This window comes from Corvus kubaryi, unplaced genomic scaffold (assembly GCF_017639235.1).
Source record: "Corvus kubaryi isolate FWS band 111438036 unplaced genomic scaffold, C.kubaryi_AGA036_p1.0 split2-37374, whole genome shotgun sequence".
Lineage (NCBI taxonomy): Eukaryota > Metazoa > Chordata > Aves > Passeriformes > Corvidae > Corvus > Corvus kubaryi.
The window spans coordinates 6,802,611-6,819,823 of NW_024582082.1; the positions used below are offsets into that span (position 1 = coordinate 6,802,611).

Consider the following 17,213-nt stretch of genomic DNA (forward strand, 5'->3'; position numbering starts at 1 on the left):
GCTTTCCACTGTCTCCTATACAAGGATGGGGTTTCTCAAAAGGGCTTTTTTTTTTATTTTAAGGTTGAAAAATGATTAATTTATGCAGGCTCAAAGCCTAACTTGACCACAAACAGGAGATTCATCACAGAGTATAATATTTGTTTTAACGTCCACACTGGTGGGGCAGCTGGGAACACTGGTTCTGAAGAGAAGAAGGAGGAAGGGGGAGAAAGCAGGCAGGAATTCATCTTAGTAGAACCAACAGAAAATCATAGGCTGAAGTAGTTCTGAGAATAGTCAGTACATAAGTTGAGTGAAATGATCATACAGAAAATAAATGTTAGCAGTCTCAGCAGTTCATTTTAAAAGTAATACTGGATTATATAAATACAAGGGAAACAGTGTATTTACTGTACACAGAGACAGAAAAAACACATCAGTATTTTTAAAGAGTTAACTGCCAGTCACTCTCCTAAATTTTAAGCCAATGCTCACTCAAAGTTTTCTGATTATACAAAACACGAAGGCTGCACCTCAAAACTCCCTTCCATTCTCTTAGAACTCCATTCATTAAAGGGAACACATGAATAGGGTTGCTTTGTTTTTTTTTAACCAGCACATCTAAAAAAAGCACCTTGTAAATAGTTCCCGACCAAAACACATAGACCCTCCTCCTGTCACAGGTGAGTCAGGAGCAATCTCTGCTGCTGAGCACAGTTGTTAGAAATGCTGCAGTTACAGATTAACTCCTCTCCCTACTTTACCCAGGGTTCCCTCTGTGCTAAAATGGGAACTATAAACAAATACTGTAGAAAACTTGTGCAGCTCAATCACAAAGAAAACTTCAGCATCCTCTTCTTGCAGGCAACCTTGTGCCTCTTGCCACATACCCTTGCCCCAAGGTGGCCACACCTCCTGGTCAGTTCTTAGGGCAGTCACCAGAATCACCTCCGAGCTGGACACAGGTGAACAGGTGGCACTGGCTACACCGGAATCACTCCATGTCTAAGAGCTGCGTTATCTGAACTGGAACTTGCAGTTTAGATCACTCTAATGATACAGCAAACTTCTGCCAGGCACAAACCACAGCAAAGCCTAACAGTAGATAAAGTGATCTTCTCTCTCTTAGATCAGGCACCTCATTCACTGCGAAAAATCACAACTGAAGTCTGAAAGGACTACTAAATATTAAGAAAAATGCCGTCTTTTTAACTTTTCTGACTCAGTGAATTCAGGAAGCCTTTAACAGATAATAGGTTCTTACAACCTTAATTGGCTTCCCTTATAAATGGACTACTGCGAATTATTTTAATGAGGTATACAGCTCATGAGCCTGAGAAGCACTTAAGCCCATGCTTGGGCACAGTCTTACCAAAGTCAATGTGAAGGAAAGCAGTAAACACCCCCAAGATCTAGGACCACAGCAAAGTCAGAAACCCATTTAAAAGTAACACAGTCATCAAATATACTCCTTACTTCCAACCCTATAAAAGCATATTTTACATACAGCAATACCCTGGAAAGCAATTGTGAAAAGAAGCCCCTTATTACAACAGACATTTGCTTGGAAAGTCAACAGTCAAAATGAAGGGAAAGGGAGGACGTGCTGTAGACCCAAGGATCAGGGTGCTACACTGGACAACCAAGCATTGAAGTCCAGTATCTTTACTATCAGCTCAACTGTTGCCAAGAGGAAAAGCCAAGACCTTTGTTATCTAACATTAATGGAGCCTCCACCCACAGCTCTTCCAGGGAAGCTGAGAACCAAGGATGCCAGATGGTTTCTCAAGACTGCTTAGCTCCCATGGTCAGCCAGAGGAGAGAACAAAAAGATATTCGGTCTAATCTGATCCAAAGCTCCAGCACAGCTGTGCAAGGTTAACTGAGACTCATACAGGACAGGCTCAGGAGGGCAGAGTACAGAGGAGAAAGAGAATTATTAACGAAAATAAAACCGGGGAACTGAGCCAGGCAGAATCCATCCTGCCTGATCCGAGATATGCTGTTCAGGAATTTCTACAGAATGATATTTTCCAACATTTTCTGTATTTGAACTTAAGTATATCTAAATATTTCTATTACGTATTTCATATACACATATGCAGCAGTGTAGACTGAATGACTGCTAACACTTATTCTCCCCCAAGCTCCATCAGCATTAATTTTCTGTTACATCTTTAGCTTTTAAAAAATTTGATTCTATTTAAAAGATTTGCATATTCTATAATCTATGATTATTCAATTAAAGATATCAGCAAATAAAATCTGTTTGCAATTACCTATATTCCCAAGAAGTCCATTCATAATTGTACTGTGGTCAGGCTTCAATGTATTGCTGTCTTGATTAATGAACTCAAGACTGTCCTGCAGCCTATAACAAACATGAAACATATAACAACACCAGTGATTTGCAGTTCAATAGAATAGAGTGCTCATGCATTACAGCTAAAATGGAACAGACAAGGTAAGAACACAGGCTTCCACTAGAAAAAGCTTTCATAGCCTAAGCCACGTCCTCAGGTGGGTCACTTAATAACAGAAAACTAAACATGGAACCCTCTGAAGCCATATATTTTTGTAACACCTTTTTCTTCATCTTGGACTGAATTCCCCAGGTTGCAGGTAGGTACTTTTGTACCTTACAATATCAAGCTTCACCATATCAGCATGGAAGCAACAGTTCATTCATTCCCTTAGTACCAACTAAGGTAAAGATAACCGTGAGGTCAGGGTGAGGACATTACTGACAGGATGTAGCAAGGAGTTATTTTTTTAGAGAAAGAATCTGGAGGGTCCAAAAAAAGTCCTGTGTGTTCTTACATTCATCTACTTCTGTGCAATAGCTACAAAACGTAGTGGACTCACGTGTTCAGACTGCCGTAGATGCTGCTTCCCGTGCGAGCTGTGAACACCTTGCTGAGCATGAGCTGGGGAGGGGAGCTGGGGGACAGGAGGGAAGACGTCAGTCAGAAATACTGCTAAGACAGGCTTTGCCTTCCATTTCTCAGCCCTCCAGATTTTATTAACCTTAACACGACATAATAGCCTTTTATTTCAAAAATGACATCAGACTGACTTTAAAGCAAACACAGAAATCCATTTTACTCTGCACTTGTGCCATTCAATTCATTATTTATCAGCGCTAAGGAGTGAGTCTTCTGAAAACACCAGCAGCAAAAAGTTAATCTTACCGGATCTGATGAATTTTCAATGTGGAGCCCTTGTAGCTCATGGCCACAGAGCCAAACATCATCTCTCCAAGCATGTTGGCATCTGAGGAGCACCGAGAACCCTGCAAAAAACAAACCCGCCAACATTTGGTTTTAAGCATTTTAGAGGCACGCTTCTATTAAGGCAACATACAAGTGAGAAAATATTCCTTATTTAAAATATAAATATGCAAAATATCTTGCCAGAACACTGTTGAACATGCTAAGTTGAACAGTTTAATCAAGAAATGCTAACAGAGAAAGTGATCTTCACACTGGCTGTGAGCTCAACCACTAAAACCATGCAAGAAACCAAACGCATCTAGGTGAGGGGAAGCAGATTTCAACCGCACTGAGCCAAGGGACTAAAGTTTAAAGAATGTGTTAACACACCTTACTGAATTAAGCCTAAACCATGTCCCTGCTTGACAAGAAGGATCACCAGTTCACCGGAGATGTCAGAGGAGCCTAACTGGACCAATGTGTACTTGACAAAGACTGATTCATAACTTATCCATGGATGCTATTTTATATGGGATGAATCTTTCCCTGGTGCTTCTGTGATGGCACCAGGAAAGAGCTGCAGCATCATGATGCCAGGCTAAAGTGGTGCAATTCCTGCTTCTCTGGTAGCAGGAGCTAAGGCACAGCAGGAGTAAGGCACACAGGCTAAATACCAAGAAGCAATATAACTATGCTACATCACAGACTAGGTCAAATTCTGCAAACAAAACCCTAAAATTAAAAAATTACTCAGGGCAGTCAACTGGAGACAACTGCTCAACTGACAGATCTCTAATTTGTGTATTTTCAATGACTGTGATTATTGTCCCTTTGTCCAGGGCTGTTTCACCTCTAGGCCAGCAGAGTATTAGTGCTGCGTCTCCACTTGCACCCTGCCCTGAATAATTTAAAATGCGGTGATCACTCACTTAACAGAGCTCAGCCAGTTCTCAGGTGAGAAGTTTGGCGCTGTGCAAGAGAGCAACACATTTCCTTCAAGGTGTGCGATAGAATGTAATCACTCAATTCCTTGGAGTAATCCTTCTAAAAGATCCCTAAAACCACTCACAGAAACAACCCTGCTGGAAGATGTTCAGTGCATCTCCATATTCCTTATCCAAGCTCTGAACAACCAGTATCCTGAACAATCATATATTCTACACAGGACTGGAATACAGAATGACAGAATGATTTGGGTTGGAAGGGACCTTAAAGCTCATTCAGTTCCACCCCCTGCCATGGGCAGGGACACCGTCCACTATCCCAGGTTGCTCCAAAACCTCTCCAGCCTGGCCCTGAACATTTCCAGGGACGGGGCAGCCACAGCTTCTCTGGGCAACCTGTGCCAGTGCCAGACAATGAGCCTGGAGCACAACCGAAGACAGGGTGTCCCCACCACAGACCCCTACCAGGAGCAAGGAGGGCTGTGAACATCCCACTCAGTGTTTCTGCTCACACCAGCCTGCAGAACAAGGGCAGGAACAAGCAAGTGCTCATCAGCCAAAAGGCAACACACTTACAACACCTCAATGTTTAGCTCTTGTCAAGCACTCTCAATTAAGCTGATCATACTTTTAACAGCCATAGTTTTAACCTCTGAAATCTCCTACCCCTGCAAGGAGAGGGGATGACTGAAAGCAGCAACCACAACTGTAAAAATGAGGGTACAATTGCAAGGTTTGTAAGTGTTCAATGACAGGGCAAAAGCTGATCATTAGCTGGGCCTCAGTGAAATTTCCGTCTCTGCCTCCCAGGATATCCCACTGCCCAGGCGCACTGTAGGCAGTACTGCAAAAACTAGAATTTAAAAGCAGTCAGTATGACCAGCAGCTCCAAGGAAATCTCAACACAGATGTTAATGGGTCCAGGAAATAACAGGTTTGCCAGCATCACAAAATCATTAGGAACACTGCAAATTACTACAGCCTCACGCTGTGATTGTTGTTTTTAAATCTGTTGCAGATCTCCAAATGAAGGACACAATTCTGATTAAATGTCAAGCCCTTGATGGTGGGTTTTGATTTCAGCCTTCTGCTGTTGTGAAAATATAATTCTAAAGCTCAGTAAAAATACTTTATCTTAAAGTATTGATTTTCTTTGTCAGACAACCAAATTAAAGTGAAAATCAGCTGCTTGCAAATTTAATTATAGGGGTTTCCCTTTCCTCTGAAAGACAGACAAGCCCTGCTGAAAGCAAAGAGCATGATAAGATGAGCCCATGGCCTGTTCAGCCTGGCATTTCATGTACACTTAACATTTTACCATGCATAACCAAAGACACATATTTAATGCATTTAGTATGGAACACTGTTACAGCTCAACTGTTTGGGCCTCTAATGCTGCAAAATACAGGTCACCCAAGACCAAAACAGAGTGCAATCAACTGCGGAAAGGGGTTAAATATTAAAAACTCAAACAAAAAGTAGCCAAGGAGCATCTGGCAAAACGGGCACAACGTGCAGCACTGACAGCCTGGAAGCAAACCAGCTCCCCAGGTCACAGTTTAGAGCTCCCATAAAAACAGATCATAAAATACCCACAAGTGTTTGTGATTGCACAGTAGCATATTAGAGGTAGTAACATTTGCATGATTTGGAAATTACATTTCTGAATATATTTACAACATTTAATACTCCCCTTACTGTACATATTGTCCTGTCAATAACTAAGTATCTGTAAATTAAAAATGTAAAGAAAAAGAAATAAATGTTAAATATGGGACATAATTACAAAAATGGAAGCCAGGAATAAAACCTCTGTATTTCACCTTGCAATTAAAGTTGCTCATATATAATCAAAGTGTATTTAAACAAGAAACCGTAAGAAGTATTTTTAAAATCCCATAGTATTGTATTATTCGAACTTCCATTTTATAGCCTTATAAAAAAAACAGACAGAAGAACCTGTAAATACTGCAAATCCAATAAGTAACCTGAGGTTACAGACACAGAAGTCAGAACATAGGAAATGGCAGGCTGAGCGAAGTCTGGACAAACTTACTTTGGCCCTTCTGCATACCCGATACTAAATTTTATTGCACATTAAATAATTCTTGTATTTTGTCTCTCTGCTCACTTGCTGGGGAAGCCTGGAAGGAGTCTGATGAATGCAGTAGATAGTTTACAACAAATATGCTTTGGAAGACCAACTTCAGCTGAAAGTGTGTGTCACAGTCACGTTGCCACGTGTCCTTTCAGTTCAACTCAGTAAGACTTTGAGTGAGTGATATACGTGAGGAAATGAGGACTTCAAAGGGAAAACTTTCCACAGCTTTAAAATACACACTCATGCTGAACACTAAAATTTATTTTCTTTAATAACATTGAGCATTGTTTGCATAGAGCCTACTCTGGAGGAGAGACAGTTTCTGGGTAGTGGGGAGCATGGTTTTCCTTGGGCACACATTGCACAAAGGAGGCTGCTTTGTGCTGGAAGGGAGCGGCTTGACAGAAACGTCTCTTCCTTTCATAACCGCAGTTAAATGCCCTGCCAGGAAGGGAGGAACGGAAAACAGATCTTCAGCCACCTTACCCAAGCTGTGGAAAAGAGTGTGATGAGAAAGAGAAAACAAGAATCCACAGCTTGCCAAATATAGCAGGAGTTGACATGACAGTAGGTAAGTCAGCACTGGAAGGTTCTTCATTTCTCTCTACGGGACATTAAGACATCAGTAGTATTGTACTCCAGAGCAGGCTGTGGAGATACCAGCTTCCCTCAAAAACACTATTACTTCATTACAAAGAGTAGAAGGGCTTAGTTCTATTTTAAGGTGGCTCAATATAAAACACTTGTGATCCATGAAAGGAGAGATGACAAAAATATAACTGTGTCAGATGACTCTAGCTACTCTCATGGCCAAAATCTCTTACATAAAATGGAACTCAAGTGCACTGAATCCCTTGTTTTAAAGCTGTTACACAGACTATCCCTACAGACAATGTGTCTCCCTGTTATTTCCCTGGCATTTGACAATAAGGTAAAATAAACTACTTCACCTACAACAAGCTAAGATACTTGTGTCAAGTCTCATCACATTGAATGAGTGTTATCACCCGGGTCACAAGATGGAACAAATGCCATGGAGAAATCTCTGCCATTCAAGACACATCCCGAGAGAACCAGCTGGTTGGTTTTAGACTTGACAGTACCCAAAGCTACAGCATTAAACATTCCTAAGTCACAACCAAAGTTTTGGTTCTGACTGAAAACTGCTCTCCACCACCAGCCTCTCATTTCAAGCATTTTAAAACAGTCGTACCTCACCTGCTGTTAGTATTTGACATGCGTTAGGAAAAAAAAAAAAGTGACTCACCTGGTATTTTGGGCATTGCTCTTTTGGATCAGAGAATGAGGAGGATGAATTGATTGAACTATCCAAGGAAGAAGAGCTGTCTCCTCCAGGCTTTAGTTGGCAACACTTCCCAAAAACTCTCACTTGAGCATCACTGCAGAGTTTCTGAAATAAAGACAACACACGTGACACACTAAGACCCATGACCTGAAATCACTGTCAGCATCATTGTACTTACCTGTTTAGGTAAGATATTTAACAGCTGAAAGGCTCATGCCCCAGGAAACAGGTAGTAGAATATATACCCATATCTCTTGCAGCCTGGGTGTTCAAAGGAAAGCTGAGCTCTTTTACTTCCAATTAGCCAAGAGCCAACAGGTCACTCCAACTCCATCTTCCTAAGCAGACTATTTTAGACCCAGGATTAGGAAAGAGGATGGTACCAAAGCATTTAAAGGAAGGATGGCAATGCCCACCTTACTCCTGTGCCTACCAGAGTGGAGATGACACAGGAGTGTGAGCAGCACAAAGGAAGGAGCAGCTCGCCATAAATTATCAAGCAAGAATAACACAATTCAGGAGATTCATGTTACAAGGGCAAGTGGAGAGAAAAGATCCTGTTTTTCACAGATCTCTCCCTAGCTGTGTCTAAGCCCCCTAGTCTTTCTGAAGAGCGGCACAGAGGCTTACATTTTCTGTATGAGGAAATTGTGAGGCTGAAAATGGACAAAGCTGAAAAACACAGTGTTATAGAGAAGCCAGAGAAGTTTCACAAAATTATGGAGAATCCAAAAGGTAAATTCTAATAGAGATTCAGACAGAAAGCACAGCAGAGAAGAGAGTTTAGAGGGCCCAGATGAAGCTGGAACTGATGAACAGGATGGGCAGGATCCGTGTCCACTCCACACAGAGAGAATTATCAATCACTGGCATGGGAGATGCTTCACTAGGTTTCACTCACTATTTAAAAACATTTGTGATTCACCTTGCGAATCCCAGCATCCTGAGCAGAATCAGCATCCATCAAGTTAATGCTGTTTACACCAGCAATGGCACTGCCAACCCTCTTCACCTAAAGATCTCAACGTATTTTTCACACACTCGTTACACTTCAGCACACCCACATAAGGTTGGCATTATTTACATCTGCTGGTAGGCAGCACTAGGAGACAGAAATAGTCTACACTGCTCAAAATTCCACACTAACTCTGCCCTAAGACTTCCTTAATTACCCTTTCCTACACAATTAGCAAACCAGTAAGAGCAAGCTGGAAGCAAATCCAGCTGAAAGCAAGATTCAAGGGATAGATGGGAATACAGAAGTGCTGTTGTATGCCACATCTTCATCTCTGGACTCACGGCTCCCTGCCACGAGCTTCCCCTTCATTCAAAAACATGAGCATGTCTCAACCTTTAAGGAAAAGGCATAAAGAAAAGTGTGAAATAGCCAAGACACACATTAGTAACTCCATGATTGCTCAATAATCAGCAATAACTGTACAAAAAGATGACTGGCCTTCCTTCTGTGGAGGGATGGGAGTCCCATGTCTCTGTCCTAGGCTGTCCAGGTTACTTTTTTAGGGACAGGTGACTTAAATTTGGCCCTAACTGTGGGTGAGGTTTAGCAAAGCAGCAGAAAATGGCCAGGATTATAAAGTCCCACATGGCAGCCTGCAGTGCTGCTCCCTGAGAGCTGCTGCCACAGAAAGCCCCAAGGAAAAATGTGCAGAGAAATGAGTAATTCTGTGGCAGAGGGGAGGGAAGTGTTCACTTTCCCCCAGCCCTGTGCTTTCCTGGCACACAGCAGTATCCTCTCCTTTCGACAGGAGCTTGTTGAAATCCTGCAATACGTAGATTGGCTAATGGCTACTGAGGATCTGTGGCTTGAGCACAGCGCACAATGGCTGGAACATGTGAATGATCATCATATGACTTCAGTAGGAACTCATGGACTAGAATTGCATTTTATCTCTGACACAAACAACAATGTTCTAGGCTAGGCAAGCATCATGTGATAAAACCACATACAATCCACAGGGTTACAGCAGCTTTTGCAGGCAAACCACATTTCAGCTTGCATTTTCCATCAGATGTTGAAAGTTCCTTCTAAAATGTTACAATTACAACTAAGCTTCCTTGAGACTGTAGAAATGCATTTACTGACTTTACAACAGAAAATAAAATTCTGTGCATTAAAAAGAATGGGCTGACTTTGCAAATTAATTACTGTTAAATAATTTCTTCTCATTATCACTGCATTTTTCTGCACAGCAGCTTTACCCAGATGCACTGGGGGGGTTGGTAACTTGAAGTAACAGTTGCCTAAGTTAAATAGCAAACAGGAAAATGGTTGTTTGGTCTGTGCAGTGGTGTTTAATGAACCAAAACTCCTGCAACAAATCTTTAAATGAGGTCAGGATCTTTCAGCTCCCACTTTTTAGAACCCTGTGAACAGTAAATCCCTCCTAAAATGCAGATCACTGATGAATTTTGGTGTTTGCTCTTTCACAAACTTAGTATGTGTTTAAGAAGAACTTGTTGGACAATGAGATCAAGAACTTGCAGGGACCCTCTCCTCTGCAATTTCAGCCTCCAAATGGCAATGAAATTTTAAGTGCAACAAATCTCAAGATGTTATGCATCAAAGGAGTAGGATTACTTGCATTCCATATAATATTCCAAAGATATTCAAGCCAGCTTTCCAAAAATAAAAAAGTAACCTAATTATTTAAGAACTGTACAAGAGAAAGTTTCAAAGCTGTGAACTTTCTTCCCAATTAGACACAGTTGCATCAAATCCAATCCCTGGGCAGGGTAGTGCTGGAGTGCTCTGAAATGCCCGTTTTTTCTGGAGAGCAGAACATCTGCTGGAAGGATGCCACAGGCAGCTCCGCTCCTGGCCACCACACTGCTCTCCCTGCTGGGGCCACACTCTGTTCTCTCCCTGCCAGTTCACTGCAGATACCACCCAGCTCCAAAGACTTCCGGCAGCCCCAGTTCTGACATTAGAGGTCATCGTTTGCTGAAAGTCTTGGAGACATATCAGGTAGTTCTGAAGAAAACTTAGAGTAAAATGTCTTTATAGTATGACAGGGTTCGAAGTAGTTTTCTTCCTCGGTTCCTCTTCTGGAGTCTCTTTTCTCCACATCTGTCAGCAGACTTTTAACTCTTTGACACAAGGTCTCTATTCTCCTCAGCAAGTGGGAAAAACATGCCCAGTGCTGTGAATAGTAAGAGGAATTTCTGTTGGGCAGGTTTTACTCTGAGGATAACAAGAAAGTTGAAAGGAGTCTGGTGTGTTGAACTAAATCAGACTTTGTATAGGTGTATTAGGGCTGGGAGTGAGTGACAGAAGGGAAGAGAAATGTCATAGTATGCTTTACTCTTTTTTACCTCTGTGCAACAGCAGGTGCTCAAATACCACTGTGGTGGCAGTGATAGAGAAATCTCTATTTCCAAGCAAAGTTGCTACTCCTCAAGAGCTCTGTTCCTCATTTTCAAAACAGGTTTTTCCAGAAAAAAAAAATTCAAAACAGGTAAATGAACTCTTTTGCTGTATTAATATGAGTTGGTCTGTATATGCAATGAAATGTATGTATCCACCTAAGACATGGGAGTAACCTGAGTAGGCACTCATTTCTCCCCTTCAAGTGCCCATGTAAAAATCCAGATATCTTTCTTAAAATGCAGCTGCCAAGTGCTGCAATCTCCCTTTATTTCTAGAGTTGTCAAGTTCCTCTATTACTCAGAGGTCAGTGAAAGTCAAGACAACCCCGCGCTCCCCCACTCCACTAGTATTTTTCCATGTCTGTTTAGAATAAGCAGAGCTAAGAAGGGGGACTTGATCTCTGTGCTTACAGCTTTATCCATCTGCTCAGCTTGGCTCACTGGAAACCTGTCCTGAGAGCCAGACAGCATCCAGAGTCTCCATTTCACACAACTCACCTAAAAGCAAAAGGCTCACTATCCAATTACTAATCCCTCAAAGCAATTTGCTGTTCAGCATTTATCCAGTGCTGAAGTACATTAGAACACGTGGCTAATCCTGGCTTGTTTCAAACAGCATGCCATTTCTCTGCTTTGGGATAAATATGACATTCAGAGTAAAAGAAATTGCCGCTGAAGGAGATCAAATATCATATGACCTTTTAGTGAAATTATTCCAAAGATAAAGACAACTAGTGGAAGAAGTGAACTTTCCATTCTCCAAACTGAAGTCCACTATTGCACCTCTACATCTCAAATTCTGCATCCCAGGCCTCTCTTTCATTTCTTCTGAAAACCAAAACAAACACTACTTCTGAAAACCTTCTTCTGCCTCTGGGTCCTGGCAACAAGTTACTGCCCTTCTCTGATTCCTTGTCTTTCCCCCTTTCCTCCCATATGACCAGACTTTGTATCTCTGCTCAGCACAGTGCAGTTTGGGTCCTTCCTTTTTTTCCTCCCTTCTCTTCCTCACGGTCCGTTGACACCCCTTCTTCCTCCCTGGACTTCAAACTTTCCTCTAGGCTGATCTTTAGATTTAGGAAATCTTTTAGCTCTTGTATGTCCATCAGCATCTCTCTCCAGCCAGATCCCCAATGTTAACCACTGTCTTGCCATAAATCCCCATTGGACAACACAAAAAGGAAAATGAGCAGTAAAATGAGACAGTTAATCCCTGTCCCTGAACTCACTTTTCCTGCTCCAAGGGAAGCCATGATCCAAGGTTCCCCTTTTCAGCTTCTTCTTAACTTTACTCCCCACTCCTCCCTCGTGGCACCATTCCTGGGGCATCCTTATCCCAATCAATTACCAGCCCTTGGAGACGAACTCCTCATACTTCAGCTGGCCTTTGCACACTGGCAGTTATGGGGACATAACTCCTGCACCGCACAGTAAAACACAAGCCAGCCTTAGCATGAGCTGAGTCAAGGTTGGGAAGCCAAGCACAGGGAAAGGCAGAGCCAAGGCTGACAGCCCAGCACTGGCTGGGCCACCTGGCTGCTGCACCTTAAGGAGGAAAAAGGGCTGCTTGTTGTGCTTATTTGAAATTCAAAGCAGGCCTGGTACCACAGCTTTTTGAGGAGCACACCTGTGTTCACACACAGCTCCTGGCTCGGGAACTCAGTATAGCCCACAGCACAGGGAGGAGAGTGGGGCTGGTGGCAGAGAGCAGGAGAGGAGGTGTCAGAGCAAAAGGAGCAGACCAGCACAGGAAAGAGTCCAACAGCAAAAACCAGTCATAGGTTGTAACACTATCTACTTGCACATCAAGTAACAGAGTCTGATTAGAAATGAGACACTTACTGCTATGAGGAATGAAAAAAATAGCTGCCTAGAGGAGGCAGTGGCTCAAACCCACAAGCTTGCCCATGGAAGTTCTTTGATACCCAGAAATCCAAGGGATGTGGATGCTTGGGCATGGACAGAGGCTGTTCAGTAAAGGCACCAATAATGCCTCTTCTTCATACCACATGCTGCCCTGGTACATTCAATGTGCAAATGTCTGTTTTGATGCATTTGCTCATGACCTAGTGCCACAGGGTTGGAAGGGGCAGCCACTCTCTTCTGGGATACCCCAGCAGAACTTAGACACACAGTTTTCTGATGCTCAGGAGGCAGCAGCCTTTCCCCTCTGCTTCCAGAACCCAGAAGATCAGTAGCCCATCCCCTGGAAATCTGGGGAAGGACCTCTCCTGCTTAGCACCAAAAAAGGTATAGGACTCACAAAGGGGATCTCTCTGCCTCCCACATGCAAAGTGCCCGCAGCTGCCTGAGGCGGATCTCCGCCTGGCACAGCCTTGGGCCAACATTCCCAGTGTTGGGAATAGCAGCCAGCCCTCTGAGACTGCTGCTCAGCTTCCCTCGCCAAGTTTAACTCTAGCAAGACCAGGGAAATCATGACTTCTCCGGAGCAATTAAAATATTGTAATGGTCATTCTGCAAACTCCTGACTGCCTTCAGTGTCCCACTGTGCAAAACCCTCCCCAAATTCTTCTCCTTAATATTTATCTTTACTGAAGGCATGAAGAGGCTGACTTAATATCCAATGAAAATACAAGGTGCTTATTTGTGTTATAGCCACATTTCCCTGGCGGATAAGATGAATCTACTAATGCTTTACCAATTAGGCCCCAGCTCAGTGTAAGCACAAACTCAGCAGTTTTCACTGATCAAAAAGCCAGAGCTTACTGTTTTATTTCTTGAAACAGCTGTGTCTGGAAAGGTTTTCTCTGATGCTCCTTAAATTTTATGACCATAGCTTCCCTTACAGAATTCAAATGCCTGAGCCATGTTCAACCTCGGCCCACCACACAGATCTTTTGACATATGTAGAGATTATATATATGAAACAGACAAAAATACATCTCACCTTGCTGCAGGCATACAACTTTTAAATTATAATTGCTTTCATGTCTCATAAACAGCACCATAAAGCAAAGTGAAACCCTCTTGATCCTCCATGTTAGACTGATTTGACTTGAACCAGAACAGTCTGGCCACTGCCAGGCCCTCTTGCAGATCTCTCCCCGGTGTTATTTGTAGATCCAGAGGTATAAGTCACGTCAGGAAATGAGGGGTGAGGGGGAAGAGATGCAGAAAGCCTTGCTTTTTGTGGGGTGCTGAACAGATACCCTTTCAGAAGAGAGAGTGCCCAGCTCACACATGGCCGACTGCAAAAGGGCAAGAGTGCCTTGGAATGTGCTTAGAGCCAAGATCTGGCTTTGTATAGGCAGGGTGTGTCTTTGCTAATGAAAATCATGATTAAGAGCGAGAGAAATGAACAATGCAATTCCTTGAAAATGGCCAGTATGTCCTGCTAACTGCACAAACCCATACTAAGCTCACAGCAAGCCAAGCTGAGGACTCTCCTCCATGTTTTTACCTGCAAACTTTTGTTTTACGAGAAAAGTTCTGCCTGACATGACATAATCTGAATGCTGCAGAAGGCAGGTACATGGCAAGGCAAATGTTTCAATATATCCTCTTCCGAAGAATACTATGAAAAATAAATGTATCGAGCTCCTAGAGGTGACTTCTGGGTATTTCAAATGCCCTGGAAACAATTTTCCTCCACTAGTCTCATGTGGAGATGGTGACTACAGCTGTTTCCCTCCCCCTTAGCAAAGAAAAAGCAGAGATTAATATGGAACCATATCAGCTCCATTATCAGCCATTTATCCTGAGCTGCCACAGTCAACGAGCTTTCTGAAGTAACCCAAACCAGTGAAGTCTGCAAGTTCAGTGTGCAAGTTCACATCTATCTGAAAGGTTTTAGACTTTCAAGAAATTAATTTAAATCTGGCAAGAGGATTTATACTGTAAGTTATTTTCATTAATGAAGTAATACTTTATAATTAATGAAGTAACAGTGATAAGCCAGCAATTCATACCAATAAACCACTTCTAAAGATCTCCTGTCTTTAAAAACCTGTTTTCCTGGCAAGAATATCAGGAAGAACATGAACTAATAGAACCATTCTAAGAAGTTTAAATTAAAAAGAAAGATGCATTGTTTTTCAACATTTGTGAAACTCACTTTATTTCACAATTCTCTATAAAAACTAGGAAATAGGGATCATGATTCATGGCTATAAAAGCACTGGAGTAAGCAATGGAGAAGCCCAGAATTTTGTGCCTGGTAAGACGCAGACTCCAGAGGTTTGGATATTGGACACAGCACTTGAGACCAGGGTTAGGAGCATCAGGCTGGCAACAGGCTGGAAGAGTTTGGAAAGCTAGATGAAAAATCTTCTGGCTGTACTCCAACGCTCATCAGGAAAACCGGGGCTTGGGGGTAACGTGTTATTTTGTGTACTCCTGCTTACAGAAGGACCTCCATAAGTCCTACAGGTAAAAGCAGCTGGAATCATTAATTTCAATTCACACCATGCTTTCTGCTTGCAGGGCTTTAAATGGTTTGTGACTGTTTATAAAAATGGCGAAAAGAAAGTTCAAAGCAGCAAAGTAAGTTGTCCAGCCTCATACCACCACTTTCAGCAGCACTGTGGCCAGAAATTAATCTTCTGGCCAGAGCCCTTAGAAGGAAGTATCCTCATCTGACCGCATCCATTACAGTTTCAATTACTAGATTACCATGCAAATCATGCCAAAAGGAAAAACAAGAGTTTCCAAGTAACTTTCTGTTAAAAAACTGTCAGCAAAGCATACAAACAACAATTAGCAAAAGCTAAGCAAATAGGACACGAGGACACGGGGCTGGGGGACCTTCTGATTATGAATGCAGATCCCATCACGGCACAAAACCAGATCAATAAATCCCAGTTTACGCCCTGCTTCAACTGACAGCATTGCCTGCTGCAGCCCCAGGAAGGAATCCTTCTCACTGAAAGAGCAGAAAGTAGATAAATCCCAGAATAAAGAGATCATTATAGTATTTAAAGCTGGTAAGAGTGAGACCACTGAAGCCTGAATAATTTGCAATTTAACAGGCATTTAAATATAGCCAACATTTAAATGTCAATCTGATAAAACAGAACATATGTAATTTATCAATTTGGCCATTTGAAAAAATACAACTATAAACATGTAAATTAGCAAAATACTCACCGACACTGAAACATCCTCTATTTTTCTTTTCGCACTGGAATCAAATAAGACATTCCGTCCTCTTCTTTCACAGTCCTGATACACAATCAGTCGGATCTGACTTGGGTCAAACTCTGGCAAAGGCCAGCTTTAATTAAAAAAGAAAAGAGCAGAAGGATCAATTACCACAACTCTTTATTACACTGTTCGTTGTACATTATCTGTATATACAACATGATTAAAACAGAGTCAAGCAAATTCAATCCCATTTCATCAAATCTTTTGATCCTGTAGCCAGAACTACGCCCTTTGTTTTCTTTTCTTTCCCCTACATGTGCCAAATTACACTGTCATAAACTGCACCAATCCTCTACAACTGCACAAAATGATGTGTGCAGCATTAATAGATCTTGTGCTCTGTCTTGTGATATGTTTTCTTCAAGTTCCAACTATTTAAAATCAACATCATAGAACTCAGCTTTTGTGTTTAAAGACACAAAGAAACCTCAAGATGAATAATCACAGGGTGGTTTGGGAGAACCACCTGGTTGTCTCCACATAAGCCACTGTGACTCAAGGGCATGGTCAGCAAACCACACACACCAGGCCTAACACACCTATTCCCAAACTGGTTTCCAAGGGAACGAGCTTTCCTGAAGCCTCAGCCTTACCTTAATGCCACTACTCCAGAGGAGCTCTCAAAGGGAAAACTTGCAGGCATCAGGCTTGGAAACCATTCCATAATCTTGCCTTTAGCGGTGTTTTGTAGCCATCATCTCAAATTTCCATTGTAAAAAGCCAGCCATCACTTTAAAGCCCAGCAAGCATTGTCATCCATTGGCCTGGGAATCCATTTTCACTGATACCATCTCAATTCTTGGAAGATAGGAAACAAGACACCTGCTGTATCCATGAAACCACCAGGAACCATCTTTCAGCTAGTTTACAAGCCATTTCCTAGATCAAGTGAAATTCTGTCTTCCTTACCCTTGGTTTTTAGGCAAGCAGTGTTAGCATGAACCCCAAGAAGCCAGAAACAAGGCACTGGAACTTTCCAGCCACTAATGAAGGATAGAGATTCCCAATTTGCAAGAAGTTGTACACGTATGTCATCAAAAAGACACCCATAACATGAGTTAAAGTAAACCTGGCACGTTAGACTCCAAGACAACAGTAAATTTTCCTCTCCTCTAACT

The 17,213-nt window shown here is 42.2% G+C and overlaps 1 protein-coding gene across 4 annotated transcripts in view; it reads right to left on the reverse strand.

The window, feature by feature from the left end:
- The window catches only part of FNIP1 (folliculin interacting protein 1), a 65,127-nt gene that overhangs the window by 21,542 nt on the left and 26,372 nt on the right, over nt 1-17,213 (reverse strand). For 3 of the 4 annotated variants that reach the window (XM_042014666.1, XM_042014663.1, XM_042014665.1), the window contains exons 2-6: nt 16,039-16,165; nt 7,507-7,650; nt 3,174-3,274; nt 2,848-2,922; nt 2,262-2,353 (exon numbers count right to left, since the gene is read on the reverse strand). In XM_042014666.1, the coding sequence (XP_041870600.1) occupies nt 2,262-2,353; nt 2,848-2,922; nt 3,174-3,274; nt 7,507-7,650; nt 16,039-16,165 (539 nt within the window). Of the gene's footprint in view, nt 1-2,261; nt 2,354-2,847; nt 2,923-3,173; nt 3,275-7,506; nt 7,651-16,038; nt 16,166-16,688; nt 16,894-17,213 lie in introns of those variants that run through there. The other variant, XM_042014664.1, reaches the window with a different exon arrangement.